This window comes from Mirounga angustirostris, unplaced genomic scaffold, assembly GCF_029215605.1.
Source record: "Mirounga angustirostris isolate CCGP_5_RB_7025 unplaced genomic scaffold, mMirAng1.0.hap1 SCAF_9, whole genome shotgun sequence".
Taxonomy (NCBI): domain Eukaryota; kingdom Metazoa; phylum Chordata; class Mammalia; order Carnivora; family Phocidae; genus Mirounga; species Mirounga angustirostris.
In genome coordinates this window covers 33,287,336-33,307,674 of record NW_026991717.1, presented here as the reverse complement: position 1 = coordinate 33,307,674, position 20,339 = coordinate 33,287,336, and the positions used below count along the sequence as shown (strand labels likewise).

General features: G+C 40.0%; 1 protein-coding gene across 1 annotated transcript in view; it reads left to right on the top strand.

The window, feature by feature from the left end:
• REC114 (REC114 meiotic recombination protein) overlaps nucleotides 1-20,339 on the top strand; it is a 108,098-nt gene that overhangs the window by 78,630 nt on the left and 9,129 nt on the right. The window contains exon 3 of the mRNA XM_045899734.2: nucleotides 13,419-13,502. Coding sequence (XP_045755690.1) covers nucleotides 13,419-13,502 — 84 coding nt within the window. The remainder of the gene's footprint in view (nucleotides 1-13,418; nucleotides 13,503-20,339) is intronic.

Here is a 20,339-nt window from a genome sequence, read left to right as displayed (position 1 = left end):
GTCACACTTCACTGACTAAGACAGCCAGGCCCCAAGGCCACTACTTTCAAGAGCAGAAGGGATGCCTGGGTGGCTCAGTCAGTTGAGTGTCTGCTTTCGGCTCAGGTCGTGATCCCAGGGTCCTGGGATTGAGTCCCACATTGGGCTCCTTGCTCAGTGGAGAGCCTGCTTCTCCCTCTGCCTGCCACTCCCCCTGCTTTGTGTTCTTTCTCTCTCTCTCTGACAAATAAATAAAATCTTAAAAAAAAAAAAAAGAAAACGTAGCCAACTTTCCTAACACATAGAAACAGACAGAGTTAGGCAAAATGAGGAGACAGAGGAATATGTCCCAAATGAAAGAATATGACAAAATCACAGCAAGAGAGCTAAACAAAATGGAGATAAGTAATATGCCTGATAGAGAATTTAATGATCATAAAGATACTCACTGGACTTGAGAAAAGAGTGGAAGACCTCAGTGAGATCCACAGCAAAGAGATATAAGACATAAAAAAGAACCAATCAGAGATGAAGAACTCAATGACCGAAATTAAAACTACATGAGAGGAAATGAATAGTAGACTAGAGGAAGCAGAATGGGTCAGCAACCTGGAGGATAGAGTAATGGAAAGCAGTCAAGCTGAACAAGAGAAAGAAAAAAGAATAATAATAAAAAAAAGACTAGATTAAAAGAACTCAGTGACTGGGCACCTGGGTGGCTCAGTTGGTTAAGCGACTGCCTTCGGCTCAGGTCATGGTCCCGGGGTCCTGGGATCGAGTCCCGCATCGGGCTCCCTGCTCAGCAAGGAGCCTGCTTCTCCCTCTCCCACTCCCCCTGCTTGTGTTCCTTCTCTCGCTGTGTCTCTCTCTGTCAAATAAATAAATAAAATCTTTAAAAAAAAAAAAAAAAGAACTCAGTGACACCATCAAGCATAATAACATTTACATTATAGGGATGCCATAAGGAGAAAAGAGAGAAAATGGGGCAGAAAATTTATATGAAGAAATAATAGCTGAAAACTTCTCAAATCTGGGGATGGAAACAGAACTCTAGATCCAGGAGGCATAGAGAGCCCCCAGCAAAATCAACCGAGGGAGATCCACACCAAGACACATAGTAATTAAAATGGCAAAAAGTAGTGATAGAGAATTTTAAAAGCAGCAAGAGAAAAGAAGACAGTTACATACAGGGGATAACCCCATAAAGCTACCAGCTAATTTTTCAACAGCTTTGCAGGCCAGAAGGGAGTGGCATGATATATTCAAAGTGCTGAAAGGAAAAAAAAAAAATGCAACCAAGAATCTCTATTCAGCAATGCTATCATTTAGAATATAAAGAGAAGTAAAGAGTTTCTCAGATAAATAAAAGTTAAAGGAATTCATCGCCACTAAACCAGCCTTGCAAGATATGGTAAAGGGGATTCTTTGAATGGAAAGGAAAGACCATAAGCAGGAGTAAAAAAAGGAGCATGCACAAAAGCAGTAAAATTAAGTATGTCAATAAAAATTAGGGAATTCACAAAATAAAAGGACATAAAGTATGACACCATATACTTAAAATGTGGGGGCTTGGGGGGGAGAGGAATAAAAATTAAGTGCTTTTAGAATGGGTTCAAACTTAATTATCAACTTAATATAGACTGCTATATGCATAAGATGTTACATATAAATCTAATGGTAATCTCAAATCAAAAACCAGTAATAGGCAAAAAATACAGAGAAAGGAATACAAATATATCACTAAAGAAAAGCAGCAAACTGTGAGAGAAGAGAGTAAGAGAAGAAAGGAACAGAGAAAAATTACAAGAACAACTATAAAACAAGTAACAGAATGGCAATAAATATGTACCTATCAATAATTACTTTGAATGTAAATGAACTAAATGCTCCAATCAAAAGATAAAGGGTAACGGAATGGATAAAAAAGCAAGACCCATCTATATGCTGTCTATAAGAGACTTATTTCAGACTTAAAGACAACTGCAGATTGAAAGTGAAAGTGGGATTTATTCCTAGAATGCAAGGGTGATTCAGTATTTGCAAATCAATCTATATGCATCATATCAACAAGAGAAAGGATAAAAACCATATGATCATTTCAAAAGATGCAGAAAAGGCATTTGACAAAGTACAACATCCATTCATGACAAAAGCTCTCAACAAAGTAGTTTTAGAGGGAACTTACCTCAATGTAATAAAGGCCATCTATGAAAAATTCACAGCTAATATCATAGTCTGTGGTGAAAAACTGAGAGCTGTTCCCCTAAGGTAAGGAACAAGACAGGGATGTCCATTCTCACCGTTTTTATTTGACATAGTACTAGAAGTCCTGGCCAAAGATCAGACAAGAAAAGGAATAAAAGGCATCCACATTGGTAAGGATGAAGTAAAACTATCATTATTTACCGATAACCTGACACTATCTGTAGATAACCCTAAAGACTCCACCAAAAAACTACTAGAACTGATAAATGAACACAGTAAGTTTGCAGGATACAAAATCAATATACAGAACTTCATTGCATTTCTATACACTAATAATGAAGCAGCAGAAAGAGAAACTAAAAAACAATTCCATTTACAATTGCACCAAAGATAATAAACTGGCTAGGAATAAAATTAACCAAAGAGGTGAAAGCCCTGTACTCTGACAACTATAGAACATCGATGAAAGGTATTGAAGATGACACAGACAAATGGAAAGATACTCCATGCTCTGGATTGGGAGAAAAAAATATTGTTAAAATGTCTATACTATCCAAAGCAATCTACACATTTAATGCAATCCCTATCAAAATACCAACAGCATTTTTCACAGAACTAGAACAAATAATCCTAATTTGTATGGAACCACAAAAGGCCCCAGAGAGCCAAAGCAATCTTGAACAAGAACAAAGCTGGAGGTATCACAATCCCAGATTTCAAGATACACTACAAAAGCTATAGTAATCGAAATAGTGTGATACTGGCACAAAAATAGACACATAGGCCCAGAAATAAACCCATGCTTTATGGTCAGTTAATCTAGGACAAAGGCAAGAATATGCATTGGGAAAAAGACCATCTGTCTAACAAATGGGTGTTAGGAAAACTGGAGAGCTACATGCAAAAGAATGAAACTGGACCAATACACAACAATAAACTCGATATGGATTAAAGACTTGAATGTGAGACCTGAAGCCATAAAAATCCTAAAAGAGAGCAAAGGCAGTAATTTTTCTGATATTGGCTATAACAGTGTTTTTCTGCATATGTCTCCTTTGGCCACAGAAACAAAAGCAAAATTAAACTATTGGCACTACATCAAAATAAAAAGCTTCTGTGCAGTGAAGGAACCAATCAACAAAACTAAAAGGCAGCCTATGGAATGGGAGAAGATATTTGCAATGATAAACCAATAAGGGGTTAGTATGCAAAATATATAAGGAACTTACCCAACTCAACACCAAAAAACCCAAATAATCCAATTGAAAATGGGTAGAAGACATGAACAGACATTTCTCCAAAGAAGACGTATAGATGGCCAAAAGACACATGAAAAGATGCTCAACATCGTTCATCATGAGGGAAATGCAAATCAAAAGCACAAGGAGACATCACCTTATATCTATCAGAATGGCTAAAATAAAAAACACAAGAAACAACGAGTATTGGCGAGGATGTGGAGAAAAAGGAACCCTCGTGCACTGTTGGTGGGAATGCAAACTGGTGCAGGCACTGCAGAAGACAGTATGGAGATTTATCAAAAAATTAAAAATAGAATTAATATAAAACCCACCAAGTCCTCTATTGGGTATTTACCCAAAGAATACGAAAACGGTAATTTGAAAAGATAAATGCTGGTTATGCTTATTGCAGCATTATTTACAATAGCCAAATTATGGAAGCAGTCCGAATGTCCATTGACTGATGAGTGGATAAAGAAGATGGGGTATGTGTATACAATGGAGTATTATTCAGCCATAAAGAAAAATGAGATCTTGCCATTTGCAACAAGTCAGAGAAAGACAGATACCATATGCTTTCACTCATATGTGGAAACTAAGAAACAAAACAAAGAAAGAAAAGGCAAAAACACACTCTTTTTTTTAAAGATTTTTTTTAATTTTTTAAATTTATTTCAGAGAGAGAGAATGAGAGACAGAGAGCACAGGAGGGAAGAAGGCAGAGGGAGAAGCAGACCCCCTGCTGAGCAGGGAGCCCGATGTGGGACTCGATCCCGGGACTCCAGGATCATGACCTGAGCCGAAGGCAGTCGCTTAACCAACTGAGCCACCCAGGTGCCCTGGCAAAAACACACTCTTAAATATGGAGCAGAAACTGATGGTCACCAGAGGGGAGGTGGGTGGGGGATGGGTGAAACAGATTAAGGGGATTAAGAGTACACTTTATCTTTTTTTTTTAATTTAATTTTATTTTACTACGTTAGTCACCATACAGTACATCATTAGTTTTTGATGTAGTGTTCCTTGATTCATTGTTTGAGTATAACACCCAGGGCTCCATGCAATACGTGCCCTCCTCAAACCCATCACCGGGCTAACCCATCCCCCCACCCCTCTCCCCTCTAAAACCCTCAGTTTGTTTCTCAGAGTCCACAGTCTCTCATGGTTCATCTCCCCCTCTGATTGCCCCCCCTTCATTTTTCCCTTCCTTCTCCTGATGTCCTCCATGCTATTCCTTATGTTCCACAAATAAGTGAAACCATATGATAATTGACTTTCTCTGCTTGTCTTATTTCACTTAGCATAATCTTCTCCAGTCCCATCCATGTTGATGTAAAAGTTGGGTATTCATCTTTTCTGATGGCTGAGTAATATTCCATTGTATATATGGACCACATCTTCTTTATCCATTTGTCTGTTGAAGGGCATCTCGACTCTTTCACAGTTTTGCTATTTCGGACATTGCTGCTATGAACATTGGGGTGCATATGGCCCTTCTTTTCACTACATCTGTGTCTTTGTGGTAAACACCCAGTAGTGCAGTTGCTGGGTCATAGGGTAGCTCTATTTTTAATTTTTTGAGGAACCTCCACACTGTTTTCCAAAGTGGCTGTACCAACTTGCATTCCCACCAACAGTGTAAGAGGGTTCCCCTTTCTCCACAACCTCTCAAGCATTTGTTGTTTCTTTCCCTGTCCATTTTGGCCATTCTAACTGATGTAAGGTGGTATCTCAGTTTGATTTGGATTTCCCTGATGGCTAATGATGATGAACATTTTTTCATGTGTCTGTTAGCCATTTGTATGTCTTCTTCAGAGAAGTGTCTGTTCATCTCTTCTGCCCACTTTTTGACTTGATTATTCGTTTTTTCGGTGTTGAGTTTGAGAAGTTCTTTATAGATCTTGGATACCAGCCCTTTATCTGTAGTGTCATTTGCAAATATCTTCTCCCATTCTGTGGGTTGCCTCTTTGTTTTGTTGACTGTTTCCTTTGCTGTGCAGAAGCTTTTTATCTTGATGAAGTCCCAAAAGTTCATTTTTGCTTTTGTTTCACTTGCCTTTGGAGATGTATCTTGAAAGAAGTTGCCATGGCCAATGTCAAAGAGGTACTGCCTGTGATCTCCTCTAGGGTTTTGATGGATTCCTGTCTCACATTAAGGCCTTTCATCCATTTTGAGTTTATCTTTGAAGAGTACACTGTATCTTGATGGGCACCGAGTAATGTCTAGAATTGTTGAATCATATTGCATACCTAAAATGAATGTAACACTGTGTGTTAATTATATTTGAATTTAAAAATAATTTTAAAAATGTAAGGTTTAAGCTGGTTTAAACAAACCAGCTGTTTGTTTTTTTTTTTTTAAGATTGTTAATTATATGAGAGAGAGAGCAAGAGCACAAGCAGGGGGAAGGGCTGAAGGAGAGGAAGAAGCAGACAACCCACTGAGTGCGGAGCCCAGTTGGGGCGGGGGGGCTCGACTCGGGGGCTTGACTCAGGGCTCCATCCCAGGACCCTGAGATCATGACCTGAGCCAAAGTCATATGCTTAACCAACTGAGCCACCCGGGTACCCCAAACCAGCTATGTTTTTTATCTTTTTGCTTAATAACAATTGGTTATGATTATTGAAAATTTAATTTTTAAAAATCTCAGTTCTTTTGCTTGCTTTCTTCTCTGTGCACATTGTTATCTTCATATTCTGTAGCAGCTCTTTTATCATGGATATTTTTTTCTTATTTTCAGTGTAATTTGAACCTCACAAACCCTGAGCTCCAGGGAAAGTGAGTCAGAAACACAACCCTGAAACTTAAGACAGGATCTAGTTTTTAAATAAATCAGCTGGCACCTGAACACCTCCCATTCATCAAGAAGCCCTTTGAATGTTCTGGGCTTGGGGACTGGGTGGGTTGTCTAATGGTTAGTCACTGAGTTATTTTTGTAACCATATTCTCCTCTGCTGTTTTCCTCTGAATCAGGGTATTTGTAGCAGGTGTGAGCATTTTTTAATTGTTATTTCCATAAAAGCAAAATTCTTTGTTTCTTCACAGCACTTATGATCATATCTGGCATGGTTTGAAAGCTTATTTGCCTAGCTAAATGCCAACAACCCCTGTGATGCCCTCCTGGCTTGCCTGCTCACACCTGAGAGGTGTCTGAAGCACTAAAGAAACTCGTTCAGTGATCGAATCGGCTGCAAGGGAAACAGCTTGGTTAGCGTGAGGGCATAAGGCATTTTTTTTTCACCATTCTTAGATATCAAATTGTCTACCTCTAATCCCTGCATCCATTTATTTAGGTCCTTTCCCCCCTTCTTTTGATGGCTTCCTTTCTGGTAACTGTTAATTATTTGTAATAACAGAGGCCAAGGAGAACGTGGATAGCTAAAATCTAGAAATGAACTTTGTAATTTACAATACTTGAAAACCAAAGCTTGTGGCTCTGTTTATATATATATGAAAGTGTCATGTGGGGCCCCTTGGAATCATGTGGCATTTGTGCCACTGCACCTCAGGGAGACTGTGTGGAGCTGGACAGCAGGAGGGGGTGGGCCACAGTGTGATCAGAGGACATGGTGGGGTGGGGGTCAGAAATTGGCACTCTATCTATGTTAGCCAGCATATAGTACATCGTAAGTTTTTGATGTGTTCAGTGATTCATTAGTTGTGTATAACACCCAGTGCTCATCACAACACGTGCCCTCCTTAATACCCATCACCCCTCCCCCTTCCCTCCTCCCTTCTGTAACCCTCAGTTTGTTTCCCAGAGTCCAGAGTCTCTCATGGTTTTTCTCCCTCTCTGATTTCTTCCCCTTCAGTTTTCCCTCCCTTCCCCTATGGTCCTCCATGCTATTCCTTATGTTCCACATACAAGTGAAACCAAATGATAATTGTCTTTCTCTGCTTGACTTATTTTACTTAGCATAATCCCCTCCAGTTCCATCCATGTCAGTGCAAATGGTGGGTATTCATCCTTTCGGATGGCTGAGTAATATTCCATTGTATATATGAACCGCCTCTTCTTTATCCATTCATCTGTTGAAGGGTATCTCGGCTCCTTCCACAGTTTGGCTATTGTGGACATTGCTGCCTTGAACACTGGGGTGCATATGGCCCTTCTTTTCACTACATCTGTATCTTTGCGTTAAATACCTAGTAGTGCAATCGGTGGGTCGTAGGGTAGCTCTATTTTTAACGTCTTGAGGAACCTCCATACTGTTTTCCAGAGTGGCTGTACCAGCTTGCATTCCCATCAACAGTATAAGAGGGTTCCCCTTTCTCCGCATCCACACTAACACTTGTTTCCTGTCTTGTTAATTTTTGCCATTCTAACTGGTGTGAGGTGGTATCTCATTGTGGTTTTGATTTGAATTTCCCTGATGGCTAGTGATGTTGAACACTTTTTCATGTGTCTGTTAGCCATTTGTATGTCTTCTTTAGAGAAGTGTTTGTTCATGTCTTCTGCCCATTTCTTGACTGGATTCTTTGTTTTTTAGGTATTGAGTTTGAGAAGTTCTTTATAGATCTTGGATACCAGCCCTTTATCTGAAATGTCATTTGCAAATATATTCTCCCATTCTGTGGATTGCCTCTTGTTGACTGTTTCCTTTGCCGTGCAAAAGCTTTTTATCTTGATGAAGTCCCAAAAGTTCATTTTTGCTTTTGTTGCCCTTGCCTTTAGAGACGCATCATGAAAGAAGTTGCTGTGGCACTCCTTTATTTATTCAACAGACATGCAAGATACAAAGATAGATGCAACACAGTTCTTGCTCTCATGGAGTTTGCAATAAAGTGGGATCTAGGAGGAGAGTGAGGTAGAATGACAGACGCATACACAGACATGGTAGTGTCTAGCACCTCCCACTTTATATTCTGTGCACTTTATAGGTCTTATTTTCATTCCATCCCTGTGCATCACCTGAGACCCTCGACTATTTGCTACTTGAAAGTCTTGCTCCCCTTAGCTTCCACATGCCTCTATCCGAGACATAACTTCTTGGCTCCTATTCTTTGGATTGATGGTAAATTTGGTATTTTCCAGAGTATTCCTCTCTTTTTCCCTTTCTACCCTGTACTGTTAATTCCCAGCTATTTCCATCCCCGCACTTTGAAGAGATACGGCAGACTCTCGTCAGCAGCAGTGACTTTTGACCAGGTGAGGGAACAGTATCCTGAGCACGAGGGGGAGAGCCCCTGGGTGATTCTGATGCATTCTTCCCTGCCCTTGGGCAGCTCCTGTGTCTTTTTTTCATCTGTAGCACGGTCCTCGGCCATAGTAGGAGCTCAGGGATGGTAAGTGAGTCTTCAGTAGCGGCTTGTACAGTGTGCCTTAGGTGTACAGAACAGGGCTACTTCGCTGTCTGAGAAAGTCAGGAGAGGCTGCTTAAGGAGCCATCAGTTGAGCTAAACCAAATTCACCAGATGGAAAAGCCTTAAAGGAGATTCAAAGAAGTGGATTTTCAGAGACAGGGAGATGAATTACTAAAATCTCAGAATATATTAATGGCAAGTGGTTAGGTACAGAGGCTTCTTTACTAAATCCCAAAACATTAGGATGAAAAAGCTCTTTCTGAATCTTCAACAAGATTGGAGTAAGTCAAATAAAAGTAAGATGTTCTGCATCACTGGACAGGTAATAAATATATGGGTCTCAGTGTTCCCAAGAAATACTGCCATGAAATACTCTGTTAATTTTAATAAAGAGCTTCATTCTTTCATGCACTGAAAACTTACTGAAGCATCTGCTAGTGTCAAACACTATAATTGGTGGTATATATACAGTAGTGAGCAAAACGAACATAGCCCCTGCCTGCATAGGGCTTACAGTCAAGGGGAAAACAGATGTAAAGCAAACAACACTGCAGCTGCATGCCTGTGATGGATGCTGTGAGCGCCGCAGGGAAGTCTGATAGGGTGACCCAAGTGAGATTAGGAATGAAATGAACAGTGATTAGAAGTTAATTAGGCAAAAATGTCTGGGGAAGAGGCAGAGAGAAGAGATATACAGAGTTCTAAGGCAAACTGGTTTGGACAAATTGATGAGGAAGAGCCCTAACATGGCTCAAATAAGATGCTGTCAGGGGCGCCTGGGGGGTTCAGTCGGTGAAGCGTCTGCCTCCGGCTGGGGTCATGATCCCAGGGGCCTAGGATTGAGCCCACATTGAGCTCCTCATTGGGCTCCCTGCTCAGCAGGGAGCCTGCTTCTCCCTCTGCTGCTCCCCCTGCTTGTGCTCTCTTGCTCTCTGCCAAATAAATAAATATAAGCTTAAAAAAAAAAGAAGAGAGAGAGATGCTGTCAGGAAGGAGGCCATACCTTTCTCCATGTGGCCACTGCACAGAGTCCTAAATGGAATGGCCGCTAGGGCAGATCCAGTAGCATTTGCTAAACATTGTGCTAGTTGCTGGGGCTTCCAGGGGGGTAATAAGACACATTCTAGAACCTGCCTTGCCTGCCCAGGGATTCTTCCTCACTCTATGAAATGTAGCCAGTTAGGAGATAAGTACAAGATCCTGTGAGAGCACAGAATTCTGAGAGGTCAGCCAACTTTGTCTTGTGGGGAATGGTCAGCCAACTTTGTCTTGTGGGGAATGGTTGAGATAAAGCTGGGTTTTCAAAAATCAGTGAAAAAGGAAGCCATTTCAGGAATGAGCTGTACAACAAAATCCAGGTGTGAGGAGCATGGCACATTTGCAGAACTGCAGGGAGTTTCATAAGGCTCTAATACAGCATTTATATGAGAGTCGAAGGAAATAATCATGCATGAAAGGCAGAGAAGCCAAATGTTAGAAATTTATATGCATCAAGGAATTTGAACTCTATCCCGCAGGTGTTTCTTACAGGAGGTGAGGGAGAGATGATGAGATGGTGGCATCGAAAGGGAGTGACTTCATCCCATTTTTGTTTTATAAAGGCTGCTCTGGTGGTAGCACAGATGGATGAAGAAATTAGGCCTGGAGGAAGGGGGGCCAGTTCCAAGGATACTGCGGGGATTTTGGGGACAACTGGCAGGGTCTGTTGCAACAATGGCCGTGTACATGGGGAGAATGGTCAGGTGGAGAAGCTGTTTGGGCATGGGATCTCTGAGACTTGAAGATTTCATGATTTCATGGTGTTGAGGGAGGAGTGAGGAAAGGAGGAGTTGAGCATGATGCCCGGTGATCACTTGGGTGTCGGGCAGGTGTGCGTGACACCATTCACTGAGGCAGCACCACATAGGAGCGACAGTGTTTGTGGAGGACAGCTGTCCGGATGCAGCCGGGCATGCTCACACAGAGAGATGTGTGGAGCTGTCCGGTGGAGATGTCCTGTAGAACCCAAGCTGGACTAGAGACAGGAAGAGGTGAGATCCGACCAGGGCCAAGAGCCATTCATTTCTTTTCTTTTTTAATCAACTTTTTATTCTAGAATAGTTTCGGATTTGCAAGAAAGTTTGTAAGGATAGTACAGAGTTCCCATGGACTTACCATTTCTTTAGGTTCCACTTTCACGTCTTCCTTGAGTTTTTGCCATAGTGGAATGGGTATCCTTGTTTTCACAGAGATTCCCATATATATGCAGAACAGGCTTATGTGGTTCAAAACTCAAAGCAACATAAAAAGACATAGAGTAAAAAATCTTCCTCCAGCTCCTGCCCCCATCTGCACTGTTCCTCCCACTCCCTACAGATAGCTAATTTTTTTTTAGTCTCATGTGTACTAATCCTTCCAGTTTCTTTTTAATGTAAATACAAGCAAATAAGAATATACATTGCATGTTTCCTCCCTTTCTTATACAGAAGGTGGCATATTATGGACATGGCTCTGTAGCTTGCTTTTTGCTGAACAATATACCATGGAGATCAATACAGAACCCCGCCCTGTCAGAAGGTAGCAGTGGGCCAGCCATGCATGGCTGCTGGGCACTCGAAATGTGGCTGGGGGACTAAAAACCAAGTTTAAATTTAATTTAAAGTTAGATTTTAAAATGGCAGCAGTGTAACTTATGTTCCCATTAAATGTCATTGTTTTGGTGGAATGACATTTCACTTTAACCATCAAAAATAGTGTCCAAATTGAGATGTGGTGTAGGTGTACAACACCCTGGGGGTCAGAAACTTAGTTTACATTCTCTGTTTTGGTACTACCTTAATGTTTTACAGTGTTTACATGTTGAAATAACAATGTTTCTGACATAGAAGTTAAATATTAAAATTTTACCAACTGCTTTTTATTTTTTAAATGTGGCTATTAGAAAATTGAAAATTACATATGTGGCTCAAATTACATTTCTCCTGAACAGCACTGATACAGAGCATTTATTATTTCTTACAGTTGGATACTGTTGTAAAGAGTACCATATTTTATTTAACCAGTCCACTGTTGATGTATACTTGAGTTGTTTCCAGTCTTTTACTATTAAAAACGCAGAAATCCTTAACTCTGTCCTTGCATCACTTTACACGTGTGCAGGTGGATCCGTGAAATTTTGAATTCCCAGGATGGGAGTTGCCAGGTTAAAGAGTATTGCATTTGTAATGTTGATCCTGCCAAATTATCCTCCGTAGGAATTGTACCAGTTTGGGGGCAACTGGGTGCCTCAGTCGGTTAAGCATCTGACTCTTGATCTCCGCTCAGGTCTTGATCTCAGGGTTGTGGGTTCAAGTCCCGCATTGGGTGTGAGTTCACGCCCAGCAGGGAGCCTACTTAAAAAAAAAAAAAAAAAAAAGAGTTGTACCAGTTTGTGCTTCCACCAGCAATGTGTGTGAGTGCCAGGGTCCTTGTATACTGCCATTTTACACTACATACATGTTTGGGATCTAATAGTGAATGCATTTCTTTTTGCTAATTCTGAGAGTTTTAAGAAGAAATCACAGATGGTTTGCCTAACTTCTTTTTTCATTACAAAAAAAAAAAAAAACCCTAGTATTAATGATGAAACTCTTAGAATCAACATTTTAGAAGTGACTCTTTTTCTTCCTTTTTTAAATGAAAATGCTGAGGAATTAACACCCAGTTTTCCCAGGCTCTAAATATCTCTGGAAGTTGTGGTTTCTCTGTATACAGATTTAGGAAGAGAGACGCCGTGAGGGTTTGTATTTATAAGGGACGACGTTTTCTTCTGTTTTCTAATTGTTGGAGTTTTTTCCGACTCCTCCCAGATCCCTCCAGCAGCCTCCCCTGGCTGTGGGTCGGCTCCAGAACAGTATAGGGGGAGACAAAGGAGCCCAGCAGGGGGCAGGCAGGATTTGCATACGGCCAGTTGTTCTGTTCCTGGGATCAGTTTTACTGAATGCTGAACGCATTCTCACTTAACGGGCTTCTTAACCGAGGAAATCCACTGACAACATAATTGGAGCTTATGAGTGAACACAGTGGTTAAACAGTCAATTCTATTTACTTTATTATCAATAAGCTACAGAAAAAAGTTCATCTTTTACCATTAGGATCTAACTGCTGTCTCTCTTTTGAGACTAGTGTGCCCTCTACTGCCCTCTTTGCCTTTTTTTTTTTTTTTTTTTTCAGACTGAGATGAAGAAAGACATTCAGCATCCAAGAACAAGTTGCTTCAATTTTTCCATTCATAGGAATCTGAAAATAAGATTCTCATGAAGAGAACTCTCGCTATGTAGTTAGAGCTGTGTCAGATAAGCTAATAAATTAGTATATTGGAAACCCTTACCTTTCAGGAATATAAGCTAGTATTTTGGCAAATCCTAGAAATGTATTTTATAGCAACTATGACTGTGGACCTCTACTACCTTTAATATTTTATTGATTTTCAATATGAAAAGATCAAGCAATAAAAGCTGAGACTGTTACTGTGGATCAGGTGGGAAGAGCACTGGGCTCGGGGACTTACTGGAAGGGTCATCCTTGGCAGTGGGTGAAATTGAGCCATTTCTACTCTGCTAAATTTCAGAATAAATGTACAACTTTCTAATGGGAGGCAGCTGCACCAGAGCCATTCTTCATGTCCCTTTTTGCTTCTGTAGCTAATTGTTTTAATTGTTTTGTTTCAGGAAGGGTTTTCACTCATTGGTAGCAAGAACTGGTTGAAGATTGTGAGACGCATGGATTGTCTGTTGTTTGGAACAACAATAAAGGCAAGAGGCCCTGTGGCCAACTGTTTTAAGCCAACGATCATACCCTTCTCATCTTCTAAATGTGCATGGCGGGGGTGGGGGTGGGGGCTTCTTCTTGCAGGTGAAATGGAACTGGCCTGATTCCGTATGTTTCAGAAAGGTTTGCACTCTGAGCAGACCGTGAACCCCGGGCTGCAGGGAGGCAGGGGCCCAGTGAGCGAGAGGGTGTTGCTGAGGAGCCAAGGGAGCCAAGGCTTTGATCTGACGGAGCGGCCCAACCATTCTCCACTCCCCAGGCACACGCTGGGGGGACGTGGGGCACTTCATTGTTTGGCTTACTATTTTCGAATGCTTTACTGAGTATGTCTTTTCATTTTCCCTCTTTAATATTAAAGAGACACATACAGACTAATCATCTGGATTATTTTCTTTCAGAAATAACTATAAAAAACCAATCTGTTAACATTCATTGAGTAGATATTATTGAAATTTAGGTGAAAGATCCTAATTTTTCATGGGCTCATAGACTGAGAGTTGGAAGAGCACCTAATAGAGCATCTAAGGGAAAGGTCTTAGCCTGGGGTCCACTCCTCCAAAGGGGCCTTTAAGAATTCAGGGGACCATGGATTTTCACTGACCTCTAATTGAAATTTATCATTTCCTTCAGTTATGAATGTGGGCATCAGACACAGTTGTATTAGACCTTTGCACCAATAGAAGTCAGCTAATTTCCTACCACGTCACAATTTCTGAGAACTTCAGTGTCAGTCATGCTCATTGCTGCCTCAGAATTATGGTGGTCATTAGACCCCGCTGTTAGATCTTTTTATTGCGTATTTTTAATAAGTATATATACTGTTAGTTCACAAATTAGTGTTTTAATATTGTAGTAGACTACTTCAGGATAATTGGTTTCTAATGTATTTTATGTGATTAAAAACGGTGTTTTGAGAAGTCGTCCGCTGGCTTCACCAGACTGCCAAAGCGGTCTGCAGCACATACTCAAAAACCCTGTTGCACATTTTCAAGAGCTCCTGTTTTCATTTTATGTATGAGGGAATGGAATTCTACTTCCACCACTAGGCCAGGTTATAACTCGTCAGAGAGCCGGGCCACCCACTGGTCTTCTGACTCCCGGCCCTGGCCCGCATCATGCCAGAACAACACGACTTTGAACTCACAGGTCTGCTGATACACAGATTTTTTTTTTTTTGATAAGTACTGTACAGCACTGTAAATGTATTTGCTCTTCCTTATGATTTTCTTAACATTCTCTTTTCTCTAGCTTACTTCATTATAAGAATACAGTATATAATACATGTAACATACAAAGTGTGTTGATCATGTTATGGGTAAGGCTTCCTGTCAATAGTAGGCTACTAGTGGGGCGCCTGGGTGGCTCAGTTGGTTAAGCGACTGCCTTCGGCTCAGGTCATGATCCTGGAGTCCCGGGATCGAGTCCCACATCGGGCTCCCTGCTCGGCGGGGAGTCTGCTTCTCCCTCTGACCCTCCTCCCTCTCATGCTCTCTGTCTCTCATTCTCTCTCTCACAAATAAATAAAATCTTTAAAAAAAAAATATTAGGCTACTAGTAGCTAAGTTTTGGGGGAGTCATAAGTCATACTTGGACTTTCAACTGCGTGGGGGTCAGCACCCCTCACCTCTCACTCTAGAGTCAACTATATATGTCTTTTAAAAGTTACACCATGCCATATGTCTGATACCTGAGTTTTAACTTTTTCCTGATACATATTACTATTAAAAATTTTAACTATAGGGCGCCTGGGTGGCTCAGTTGGTTAAGTGACTGCCTTCGGCTCAGGTCATGATCCTGGAGTCCCGGGATCGAGTCCCACATCGGGCTCCCTGCTCAGCAGGGAGTCTGCTTCTCCCTCTGACCCTCCTCCCTCTCCTGCTCTCTGTCTCTCATTCTCTCTCTCTCAAATAAATAAATAAAATCTTAAAAAAAAAAAAAAATTTAACTATAAAGAGCAAAATAAAAACCAAGCAATTTGACCACTCAAAAATAATCATTATTAACATTTGAAGTTGTTACTTGACATATATATTCTTTCAGTTAGGATAGCATTCACATGCATGTGACAGAAAATCCAAGCATAATGGCCCCCCAAATTAGGGGTTTATTTTTTTCACTAAATACCAAATCTAGAAACAGGCAGTTGCTAGCATTGGCCCAGCAATTTCACAGTGCCAAGGTCAACATCTTTGCAATTCCGCTGGCCTCTCCCTCATATTTACAAAATGGCAGCTGTAGCTTGACTGAATTTCTATTCGAGGAAAACCAGCTTCTTCGTCCCTTTCATAAAGAAAGCATAAACTTTCCTATAAGGCTTCTTTCTACTTTCCACAACCCCTAGAATAGGTCTTCTTATGTCTCATGGACCAGAACAGTGTGATGTGGCCAGTCCCAGTTTGCTAACATTAGCAAAATGAGCGTTTGGCTTTCCCAGCCTCTCGTATGTATCTGCTCATGGCAATGAACAGTGTGTACCATATAGATAATTTATACATTTGGGATTGTATTATACAGAGTGCTTTGTTCCTGCTTTCTTGTCATGTAACATTACATCAGGAATGTGATCCTGAGTCATGACTTTCTTAGTCTTTGAAAATGTGATTCTTCATGGCTACATAGCATTTTATTGTTTGGATGCAACATGATTCGGCTAACTAATTCCCAAGTTTTCACTATTATAAAAATATTTTGATTTTCATAAGGATTTATTTACAGGGTTCTTGAGATAGGAGTCCTGGAAGTATGTGTATTTATTTTGTAAATCTGCCCTCTCTATAGGTCACCCCTGTTTCCGTAGCTCTAGTGAATTTAAGAATGCTCATTTATCCAAATTCTTTGCAATAGGGAGATATAATTTAAATTTTAAAGCTAGCTTCCAATCTGATTGGCAGAAATGAGCATCTTCCTTTAATTTGCATTTCTTTGGTAACTAATGAGAATGAACATTTTTTTGTCTTTTTGTTAGCCATCTATATTTCTTCTTTGAATTACCTACCTACTGGTTTTGACTTATTTTCCTCTTCAAAGTATTTAGACAGAATATGTATAGAGATTACAGTTATATACATGTAGAAACATATATATTCTACATGCTATATAGAAGTATGTATTTATGTAATTTGTGTAATTTATATATATATGTATATAAGTATTGTACATATATATAGATTTTAGAAATATTTAAGGTTAGGAAGCTTTTGCCTACTGTTACTGTGAATGGTATTCTTTATCCCAAAGATATTTCTAGCTGCTTATTATTAGACTATTTCTGAATTAATTGAAATTTGGCTTCCTCACTAAACTTACATTAACTCTGATTTGTTAATTTTTTAATTCTTAGGAAAGTGATTTTATAATCTACACTGACAATTTTATTTTTTTCCAGTAGTTTATACTTATTACTTTTCTCATCTTACTGAATTACCTGGACCTTTCAGAACCTAATTTCATGATTATAGCGTCATCCTTGACCTCTTATTGACTTGAATGGCAAGTAGTATTTAGACGTTAAGAACATTTCTAGCTGTTGATCAGATATTCTTTAACATGTAAGGGAGGTATTCTTTCAGTTAAAGTTTACCTACTAATTCTTTTATCAGGATTACATATTGATTTATCAAAAGACTTTTGACACCTTCTCAAGATCATGTTTTTTTTCTTCCTTTTTGTGATCTACTGATATAACAATATTGAACCAACAGATTCTTTTTTTTTTTTAATTTTTATTTATTTATTTGACAGGGAGAGAGAGACAGCAAGAGAGGGAACACAAGCAGGGGGAGTGGGAGAGGGAGAAGCAGGCTTCCCGCTGAGCAGGGAGCCCGATGCGGGGCTCGATCCCAGGACCCTGGGATCATGACAGGACCCTGGGATCATGACCTGAGCCGAAGGCAGACGCTTAACGACTGAGCCACCCAGGTGCCCCTGAACCAACAGATTCTTTTTTTTTTTTTTGCCTTACCTGGAAAAGGATATCTTTGGTGTTTCTTGCCTTGGATAACTTTTAGTTAACCATATATTATGTAACAAACACCATTGTTTAAGTTGATAAATGGAAGAAGTATTTTGAAATAAAGTTTTTATTCTGTTAACAGCAATTTAATATAGCTTAAATTCTGTGGGTAAATAAAAGATTATATTTCTTTTCTCTCTGGATGAAATAAGCAGATTGTTTAAGTTCTGCCTATTTGCAAATTGGGCTTCCTTTTTTTCCGTAATTCTGATCAAAATGGTCCAGGTTAATCGGCTAACAGTCATCATTTAATTACCTATCTGCAGGGACTTTGGTTTAAAGGAGTAAACATAAACCACTGTCCTCTTTACCCCCAGGAACTCACTGAATCATGTTTGCATGATTTCGTCTGGCCTACGCTTGATTTCAAAGTAAAGCGTCAAAGAACGTGTTGAAGCCCCTTCTCTCATTCAGCCCTTTTTTTTGTACTCCCCTGTCCTTCCTTTTCTATGGCAGAGGAATTCTCTACCAGCAGTAGGAAAAACTGCTTTGGTTGGGGTCCTGGTAGTGATGGGAAACTTCATACAGACAGATCTGGGCAATGAATCTAAAACCAGCAGGAAAACCCAGCAGGTCGGTGAGGCCTTGTGGTCTCCTTGGCTCTCCTCCCACATGGTGCTAACCAGGCCCACGTCTTACACATGTAGCTGGTACCGTATGACATCAGCCGGAGAGCCTGCAGCTTAAGAATTGCCAAAAGCAGATGCTGTTCACACCTGTGAGTCAGAATTTACTGGGCATGGTGCCTCCCAGAAGGTGGAGCTTGATTTTCTTGTGAGTACGTGATCAGTGTCTGGAGGCAAGCCCTTATCCTTCACTTTTGTTTCCTCAAGGTGTCTGTGTGAAGGGAGTTTTCTGCTTGTTGTAATAACTTGAAATTAAGTGTTCTGAAGTAGGGGGGAGAACAATCTAACAGGTAAACCATCACTTAAAATACAGTAATTTTGAGCTAATCTCTTTAGATGATAGACTGTATATTTAGGCCAGTTCATGGCTGTTGGCATATACTTGAAAACTTTTCATTTCACCACAAGGAGCCCTTTCTCACTTTTAATTATGGCATAAGAATACATCTTATCAAGATTTTCGACTTAGGAGTCCTTCTTGTTAACCCAGTGGCAGCTTTTCCATTGTGGTGCCCCATTGGCATTGAGGATGTGGGATGGCGATGTAGCTCAGTGTCACATTTTTTCCTGATGCACCTCAGTTTTATCTTGGGTCTACATGCATTGGGGTGATATTTCTGGCTTCAGATGATAAGCTCAAATTCTATCTGAGAATTTTACAGAAGCAAACTTGGAGCAAGCCTTCAGTTAGGCTATCACGCATATAGCCTACCCTGTCATTCTTGGAACTACATTCTAAAGAAACCCTAACTGTCCAGACTGTTCTTATCTATACTGACATATAGATAGCTCTAGACCTACATGACTGGTGTGAGATCTTTGCCCTGCTGATACACTTAATAATTGTCTGTTTCTGTAGACAGCCTTTTGTCCAGCTCTGAGGTACAATGGGAATAGCTAATACAGATGTCTTCATATAGAGTTTAAACTAGGGTAAGCTGGAAACAGCTAATTACTTGTAAACAGGAAAGCAGCTCAATTTCACACACACACACACACACACACACACACACAGATTCATAGAATTGCCAAAAATGGAATGTATAGGTCTCTTACCAGTTCTTTCTCCTTCCTCGGGGAAGATCAGCTTTCAATTATTCTTGACAATTTGGGGATTGTTCATCCAAGAGAAAAATGGCTAAGGAGATGAATAGGCAATCCAGAAAAGAAAAAATACAGATGACCAATAAGTGGAAGAGAAATATTTGACCTTATTTGTAATCAAAGAAATGAAATCCTACAATAAAAATCTATGTTAGCCTAGTAGAGTAAGTAGAAAAAGTTTAAAAAGAATAAGAATCTCCAGTGTTGGAGGGTACAGACAGATAGACCATCAGTAGGAGTAAATTGATACTGTCTTGGCCGGAGCAGTTTGGCATTAGGTACCAAAATACACAAGACGTTTTGACCAGGCAAATGGATGCACAAAGATGTGTGTATGAGAATGCCTACCACAGCTTTGTGGTTTATAAGGGGACAAAAGGCTGTAAATAACTTAAATGTTTGTCAGTAGGGGGCCAGTTAAATAAAGGAATACTCTTCGGTCATTAAGAGCAATGAACTATCCTTCTATTTTTATATTCTTAGGTTACTAAATGGTAGTATAGTCTAACATAGCCATGTAATATATAACCCACAGTGGATAAGTGGGTATATATGTTCTAAGATATGTATATATTGGAGTATTCCCTTTTCGTATTTTTTCATTGTTTTAGGGGTAGTGATAATGGGTTATCTTAGGATAAAGACTAAGTGAATTAGGAAATGAAGAGAACCCAACAATGGCAGTAAAGAGGGAGCAGTGTCTATTCTTCTAAACATGATACCTCCTCATCACTTAGACATGCCCAGAGTTTTCTGTAATGTAAATATGTGGCTTTGCCTAATGGCTTTATCTAAAAATTTAAACAGTGCAAATTGGGAACAGGCAAACCAAGGGATTTTGCCTGTGGGAACTTAAAAGGGTTTTATTAGCTGTAGTTGGAAACATTTTCCCATTAGTAGAGTGATTTATGTATTTAATAGATGGAAAGTACTGTCACTGTGCTAAGTTAGCATCTGGATATCTTTAACGAAGAAATTGAACAAAGGCACACCATACATACCACCTGTCTGGTATGTATCGACTCCTCAAAACTAGGCAGGGTATTAGACTGGCAAAACAGGAAGCTACTACTAAAATA